Below are 9022 nucleotides of genomic sequence, written 5' to 3'. Positions count from 1 at the left end.
GTTAAACCTTTCTATACACTGAACTTTTTAAGGTACTGCACTCATATTTAGTGCAAAAACGGGTTCTAATATAGCTTGATATTATTTTAAGTTCAATTAAGGTACCCATACACTCTTTCAACCGACAGCTATTCCAACTACCCCATACTTATGAGCATGTGTGTCCAATGGGGAAGGAGAATAAGCTGTTAGCAGACTTCTCTTGTGGGGATTACCCCTAACATGAGTAAAGGATTGCACATGTTAAAACCAATCTGTTCCTTCTTTTCTCTGGCATCTACTACCTGAGGTAAATCAGGACATCCTCATACACATTAGATGGCCATGCCAAAATTATTGGGTTTGGCCCATTTACATCTAATGTGTATGGGTAGCTTTACACTTCGTACACTACCAAATGATGTAAGTAATAATGATTAAACACAAAACAAGTTCTTAAGAGGATGGTTAATAAGAGTAAAAATTGTATTTTTCATTTTTTCTTTTACTTTGGTACTACTGGTAGTTTGCCTTACTTTTTTATGTTTTGGTTTTTATGGAAAATGCCCAAGGTCAGCTAAGCTTGTGAATGGACAGAAAAACATTGGCCTGCTAAGGTAAGTGTCTATATATGTTGTTAATAATAATCAGTGATGAGTAGCAGGTGCAATATTCAAATTCACAACATTTAGCGAATATTTGGGTGAATATTCGTCATATATTCGCAAATTCGTGATCTCCAGCCATTATCTTCTTGATTGCGAAAATTGACAATTGGAAAATTAGTGATACGAAAATTCACGATACGAAAATTTGCGATCAACACTACTCCTAAAGTCAATTATATTGCAGCCTTCCCATTGGCCCATAAGCAAGAAGCAGTGAGGGTTCATGGGTACTGCTGAAAAAAAATCTAGAATATTTGCGATTACGAAGATATAGCACTGTATTCTAGATATTCGCAAATTCTCAAAGTGCCAATATTCACGATAAAAATTAGTGATTTGAATATTTGCGATCAACACCAATAATAATAATAATAATAATAATAATGCAACAGGTGAACTGAGAGAGATAGTTGGGTTACTAGATACATGGTCCCTCCCTGTCAAAAGTTCATAATGAATTCTTACTGCAAACACAATGGGTCTGCAGATGTGAGCGTTTAGATAACATTCAGTGGAAAAACTTATACTGTGTTAATTGCTCTACGACAGTGTACTCCAACTGTTGGCTTAGAGGTGACATGTCTCTCCTGCATATGGCTTCCTAGATGTTGGCATCTGCATATACTATTGTGCACTAGTGGTATCGGGGAGGGTATAGCATTAATAAAACTTGATACCAGGGTGAAAATAATTTCTATCTCAGTCATATTGTTCATGATCTCATAGGCATTTTTCCCTTTTAATACTCAGTGTAGCTCAACAGCATTTTTTTTTCTTAAACTGACCCTTGTCCTACAAATGGTTGAATGCTTTTGTTTTATAGTTGCTAACCAATATTGTAATTTTAGATGTGGAAAACCAGACAATCCCTTTTATTAAAAATAAAATATTTAGCTCCATGGTCTATATTAAAAGCAGAAACAGCAAGTTTGACATAAATCATTCTCTCACAGAAGAAAATATACCAGTAATATCAATTATATAGCAAGACACTCAGTACAAAAGGTTTTTCTATATGCCAAGATATTTTTTCTCAACCACTCTTGCCATGTACTGTACTATGTATTGTTCTATGTAAACAGGGAACCTGTTTTCAACTGTATGCTGCCCATACTTACGGCAGTATAAAGTAGAGACAGGTGAGTTGATTTGGGGCGGCCTGTCATTTAAAAGTTTAAAGTAAGTGGTTGCCGAGAACCAACATCACAATCATTGCAGACTGGACCTGGAAAAGAGTCACGGCCACCTGAGAAAAGTCATGGTTATTCATAAATTCCTGCTCTCCCTGCTCTGATGATTGACAGTCTTCTACTGCGTTTTCCCCCTTTTTATCTAGGAGAGAACTGCCAACCATCAGCAGATGGGTGAGAGAGCAGGAGATTGTGAATAACCATGACTCTTCTCAGGTAGATTTGACTCTTTTCAAAGCCTGTACTGCAATGATTATGATGCTGGGTCTCAGCAACCACTTAATTTTAGCTCATGAGTGATACATTGCTGAAATCAGGATTTCTGTCACTATTGTATGCTGTCCTCAGTGAGGTCAGCATAAAGTTGATGACAGGTTCCCTTTAAAAAAGTAGTTAAAATGAAAAGTGAAGATGGGGTTCTCAGAACTTTAACTTGAACTTGAATGTCATCTTGAGTTTGGAATAGGTCTGCTTAAATTAACAACATGATCATGAGATCTAGGAAAATTGCATCCTTTTCATTTTTATATGTACTTTTTGTAACAGCAAGGATTCTTTATAAAGTGAAATTTTAGCTGTTATCTGATTGGTTGCTATGACCAACACCTCTTTACTTTATGAACTATATGTCAGAAATAAGTACACTTCGGGAGTGTGGCATGCAGACCTGGTTGAGATTCACTTTACACATAATGCAAATCAAAAATATTTGATAATAAATGTCCCAGATTTTTGCAGATGTAAATACTTTGCAACTTCTGATATCACTTTCATGTGGTCCTATCTCAAATAACAATCAATTAAGAAAGCTGGTGATAAGTATGTTATTCCACTAATGTCCACTTATCACTTGACTTGATGTTCCTCAGTTAATTAAATTCCAGAGCAACACGGCTACTCCTTTCTAACAGAATTTTTATTTCTGCCTCCTTCCCAGTATAGCCAGTATAATGAGAAAAGGTAGAGCGCAAAACATACCAGGAAATCAAAATGATACATGAGGCCAGCAAACACCACAAACATTATAAAACAGAAGACCTTAGAGCTTACTTGACTCATAGTCATAGGCCCTGTGGCCATTGTGTCAGTCTGAATTTGCTGGTCAGGACATGCTGTGTCATCATGGTGATAATTCTGTGTATCCTCAAGTTTACCATCTTCTACTTCCAAGCATTGATCATCCCTTTCATCATCAGGTTCACTGATAAGAATAGATGGCCCCACATATCCCTCCTGCACATTAGAATATGCATTATCTGTGTTTTCTGTGTCCCCTGTTATAATCACTTGTGAAGCATCTGTGAAATCTAAAGTCTCCTTTTCAGCTGCTATATCATGATTGGATCCTACTTCTAGATCCTGCCCCAATGCTGTAAAACCATTACTGGATTGGGTAACTGGAACATCATGTTCTACAACATTTTCTTCATCTATGTGAGTCAACCTGGTATCATACTGTTGTGATTCATACTGCTCTCTGGAAATATCTGCAGCACCCCCATAATGTACATGTTCTGTAGATAAATGTGATACATTTTCAACTCTTCCTTTATTATTAGATACAATGTTTTCATAGATGAGCTCTATGTTCTTCCCTGACACAAATGTGACTTTTTGCGCTGACTTCTCATCAATCTCTTTCTGTGCTCTTACATTCTCAGTATCACCAATATCCATATAGGAGCCTTTGCTACCTGGTCTATCTTGAGAACTTGTTTGACTTTGACCTTTTTCTTCTGTTATCTTAGCAATGATGACCTTGTTTCCCTGTGTCTGCTCCCTTGGAAGACTTCCCATTGCATGCCATTCATGAAACGTGCTCTGGGTCACATTCTCAGTTGCAGTGAATGATGGTGAGCAGTCGAGCATTGGTGATTCTTTTTCTAAATCATACACTGCATGTACAGCTCTGTCTTTGAGATCTCCTGTTTCTGATACCACATTTTTATCAGTAGCTTGTATTTTCCGTTGTACTTTATCACTGTGACTATCGTGGTCCGTAACATAGTATTGTTTGGATGAGGAAGCAGGTGTAATGTCAGAGAGTTCTTTTTCTTTCCCAGCAGAAATGTATTGTTTGTCATTTGATAGCTTGGTGACATCATCTCCATGCTTAATATCTTTGCATACGGAAGGAAAAAGATTTGTACTTTCCATTGCTTCATTATCTCTTACGTTCCTCACTTGGCCCTCTCTGAACAGGTAAACATCACTTGAAGATGTAAAGCTACAAACCTTTTCATTTGGTTCTGTATTTTCCTTTTCAAGGACATTACCAGAAGATTTACATTCATATGAAATACTCTGGAAGTCTTCCTGCTGTGAAAATAACATGAGATGTTCTTGCCCTGTATGTTCTGTTGTTGCTGGCAGGAGTGTGTCATTCTCAATTGTTTCACTTCTACTTTTCAAACTTTGCTCATCTTTTATTCCCTTTGTGTTTTGTGTTAAAAAGTATGGCAACATAACTATGCTCTGGCTATAATTTGGATTGGCATTATCATCCAAAACTTCTGCTATCTCTGTGAACTGTGTGGTGTCAGCTTGTAGAATACATGGACTTTCTGATATTTGGAGACAGCTGTCACTTGAGGAGTCTTCATTTTGCTCTACAGTTGATGACCACTGACATGGTTCTTCTTGTATTACCTCATCTATAATCACTGGTGATATTATTTCTTGTCCTTTTAATTCTGAGCCATGAAAATATAAATCAGTTTCTTCAATTCCATCCAAACATTCCTGTGTTTTTGTGAGCTCTTTTCTGGACTCGTAAAGTCCAGAATAATGATCACTGCTTAATAAAGAGATAACGTCTTTTGTTTCCTTAGATGGGGTGACCTCAGTCCCAGGAAGATATTCACCAATATCATCACATTCTTCTTCCTGTTGTTTATTATTGGCTGATATACCAGAATAAGTATTCTTCAGATATGTAAGTCCTTCAAGTTGTTGCTCATTTGGGGAAATAGCTTTTTCAGAAAACCCAGAGCTATTATTTTCTTCAGAAGAAGTGATTCTGGCATTCATGAGCCGCTGACTTAACTAGAATTGAAAAGAAAAATATAGTCGTCAGTGTTATTTTTCTTTCTGAATATTCACTTAAACAAACAAATCAATTTTGGAGATACATTTTATAATGTGAATTGCCAAACTGGTGCAACCATGCTCCTGTACTTTACAAATCTGGGTAATAATCAAAGAGTTAGACACATTTTATTACTCAGGATGCAACAGTTATGTGGGGGTAGTGCACATATCTTCACATTCACTGTTCTTCACTGACCATTGCATAACAAGCAAGTTAATGTTTATCAGTAAATCCCTATAAACGGATAAAGAGTAAATTACCTAGAATCATACCTGTCAGTATATCCCAGGCACTCTGAATGTTGCCCGTGGTGCGTGTAGGAGAGGTTTTGCAGCTCATAGGAGTAAGGGCTACATTTGCCTGGGCTTGATAGCTGAGGGAATTGAATGCACTTGGCTTAATTCAAAATAGACTGAAGCAGTATTAAAATATGTGTTAATCTAAACCTGCATGCACATATTGAGAAAGATACATTTTAAGAAACTATTTTTAAATAATTCCTGCTTGTTTATAAATTTTTCATGATAAAAATAGACATGCCAATATTTCAACATATGAGCATTTATATTAGTTTTCTTTGTACATTATTGCTACACTGTTGGATATACCAGATAGAATTAACCACAATACAAAGGTATACTTCTTGCTGAAAAAGAAAACATACTTTTTTTTCTAGCAATCTCAACATATTGTGCTCTAAAATCTTCTTGTCTTCAGTTTCTGGCACAATAAGAAGCTGCGTCCTATAAGCCATTTCACAGGATCAAAAAAGCATAGAAAGTCTATTTTTCAATGTATGGCTTTTCCCCATTCCTTTCTCTATATCCCTGGCAACCATTAAGATTCTTCTATTTTGCCAATTGCTCTTCAGATATCTGTATTATTGAATCTATGTACTTTTTTTCTAGGAGCCTCAACATTTTCTGCTCCAACCTCTTCTTGTCTTCAGTTTCTGGCAAAATAAAAAAGCTACTTCCTATAAGCCATTTCAGCTTTTACAAGATCAAAATCTTAAAGTTATAGAAAGTCTGTGTTACAATGTATGGCTTCTCTCCTTTCCTCCCTATGTATCCCTGGTAACCAATAATATCCTTCTCTTTTGCCAATCTCTCTGCAGATATCTGTGTTATTGAATCTTTGAAGAATAATAACATTTTGTAGTAAACAATACAAACGAATGTAACTAGGAATGCATATTCATAATATTTGGCTCTCCAGTTGTGAAAGTCCATGAAAGCCATGAAGGTTATACAATGGCCCCTTTTCTTACCATATTAATGGGTTCTGACTTGACTACTGTAAGATGAAATGTAACTTGAGAGCATAACTCATTATAAGTGATACTAGTAAATGACTTCAAAGACTCCAAAATATAAGTCCATAAGAAAAAAATTATAATATCAAAATAGTGGCTTCCTCAAACAATATGAAAATCCCAGATAACCCCTTTACGCACACAAGGAATTTTAGGGTCTTGTACAGTAAATTAAACCAGGAAATATATTGCAGCTGGCCTCCCTTGGACTCCACATGAGAAACTCATCCTAGCACAGATAGAGGGGAGGACAATAAAAAAAGGCACTATTAGACAACTAGTCAGGTTGGATCTTATAGCCGTTCACATGTGCCACAGATCTAGACTGTCTGTGGAATTGTATATTGAATGAGGTTTCAAGTTACAACAGTCCAGGAAAGACCATCGTGTGATAAAAATTTTGAAGTCCATTGAGACCATTATCATCTCAGGGATCAACAGTTCGATGGCTACTTTTAACAGCAAACTTCAGTTCTCCACACCAGGCTTTCATGTTAATTACTTGAGCTCACTAATAGAGATCGCCTTGCGGTTGGCCTGGCGGTCGTTTCGTAGTGAACTTTGCTCGTTCGCGGCTCGCTGAACAGGCGAACATATGGCAATGTCCGCCGGAGGCCATATTCTTTGCATTGTGCAGAACTTTGACCCATGACACATCAATCAGGTGGGACAGGACAGCCAATTGAGACAATTCAGCACATGGACACACCCCCTACCTTATAAATAAACTCTATCTGGCAGCCATTTTACATTCTGTTTTTTGCCAGTGTAGGGAGAGGTTGCTGTGTGGAGCAGGGACAGACTGTTAGTAACACCAAACGCTAGCTAATAGGGCCACAAAAGTCCTTTTAAGGACTGGTATAGGTGTGCTATTGATAGGTGTGACATACAGAGGGGTATGATACACTTATAATATACTTTCTAACATAGAAAGTATATTATAGTGCATTTGTATTGTGCAGCAGTTCTGTACGGTTCTGCTGGGATACTGCAGCTAGATAGAGGGACAAACGCTATTGGAATAACTCATTTTAACTGGTGTGATATACCTGTTGCCCCCCAAAAAAACTGATTAAGGGGTGTGATATACCTATAATATACCACATAGAAAGTATATTGTGCATTTGTATTGTGCAGCAGTTGTGTGCGGTTCTGCTGAGATAACGCAGCTAGATAGAGGGACAAACGCTATTGGAATGACTAATTGCAACTGGTGTGATAAACCTGTTTGCCCCTAAAAAAAAAATCTGATTGAGGGGTGTGATATACCTATAATATACCTTCTAACATAGAAAGTATATTATAGTGAATTTGTATTGTGCAGCAGTTGTGTGCGGTTCTGTTGAGATACTGCAGCTATATAGAGGGACAACTGCTATTCGAATAGTTAATTGCAACTGGTTCCACCAAATATTGATTAAGGGGTTTGATATACCAGTTTCCAGCAAATACTCATTATTGGGTTCTATATACCGTCTTCCACCAAATATTGATTGAGGCCTGTGATACACCAGCTTCCATCAAATATTGATTAAGGGGTTTGATATAACTGCTTTCACCAAATATAGATTGAGGCCTGCGATACACCAGCTTCCACCAAATATTGATTAAGGGGTTTGATTGACTAGCTTCCAGCAAATACTCATTATTGGGTTCTATATACCTGCTTCCAAAAAATACTATTAGAGGGTATTGATATACCGGCTTCTACCAAATATTGATTGAGGCCTGAGATAAACCAGCTTCCACAAAACATTGATTAAGGGGTTTGATTTACCAGCTTCCAGGAAATATAGATTGAGGCCTGCAATACACCAGCTTCCACCAAATATTGATTAAGGGGTTTGATTTACCGGCTTCCAGCAAATACTCATTATTGGGTTCTATAAACCTGTTTTCACAAAATACTGATAGAGGGGATTAATATACCAGATTCCACAAAATATTGATTGAGGTCTGCGATATACCTGCTTCCACAAATACTGCTCTTATATAGGGACTTTGTCACAGGATCATTTTGAAAATGACAGGCAGAGGAAGAAGCAGGCCATTCTGCAGGGGTGGTAGGGGTCAAGCAGGTGCACCAGGCCGGAGCCTAAGTGGGAAGTTGGAGAAGGTGCGTGCGAATACGTCAAAGGACACACCAGAGTTGGTTGAGTGGCTCATTCAGCCTTCCGCTTCTGCACCCTCCTCATCCTCTATATCAGCACCCTACTCACTCTCTGCTGTGTGCACCCCCAAAGACACCACCACCACCATAGTCACTCCACTCGAGTCAGGGAATTATTTTCCCATCCATTCCCAGACCTTACCGATGCGCAGCCATTCTTGGCATCGGATGAGGAAGACGAGGTAGCAATGGCCGCCACCCAGCGGTCTGACGACAGTATCCAGATTAGCCCAAGGACTGTGGTCCCTGCTGTTGCTGTCTACTCCAAGAACTCTAATGTCAGCGGTGGTGAAGTTAACGATGATGACGTGTTGATGGGCGTCACGTGGGTGCCCACAAGAGAGGAAGAGGAGGGGAGTTCAGAGGGAGAGATGGAGCAGCAGATAGGGAGGAGAAGGAAGAGAAGCAGGCAGAACTCGCGGTGCACAGAAGGCAAAAAGCAGACTGCAAATGCATTTGGAGTGAGGCATCCACCATGCATGGCTACATCTGGCGCTCCCAGGATGCTGGCACATGGCTCCGCAGTATGAGCTTTTTTAATGTGTCAACTGCTGATAATAGTGTTGCCGTCTGCAGCCTGTGCTGTCAACGCATAAATCGCGGTAAGTC

At 38.5% G+C, this 9022-nt stretch overlaps 1 protein-coding gene across 1 annotated transcript in view; it reads right to left on the bottom strand.

The window, feature by feature from the left end:
* Positions 1-2035: 2035 nt before the first annotated feature.
* The window catches only part of PPP1R3A (protein phosphatase 1 regulatory subunit 3A), an 81703-nt gene continuing 74716 nt past the window's right edge, over positions 2036-9022 (bottom strand). Inside the window, exon 4 of the mRNA XM_044280316.1 lies at positions 2036-4882. Within this exon, the coding sequence (XP_044136251.1) occupies positions 2732-4882 (2151 nt within the window). The 3' untranslated portion in view covers positions 2036-2731. The remainder of the gene's footprint in view (positions 4883-9022) is intronic.

This window comes from Bufo gargarizans, chromosome 2 (genome assembly GCF_014858855.1).
Source record: "Bufo gargarizans isolate SCDJY-AF-19 chromosome 2, ASM1485885v1, whole genome shotgun sequence".
Lineage (NCBI taxonomy): Eukaryota > Metazoa > Chordata > Amphibia > Anura > Bufonidae > Bufo > Bufo gargarizans.
Note: the sequence above shows the minus strand (reverse complement) of the source record. Positions and strands in the feature narration are given on the sequence as shown.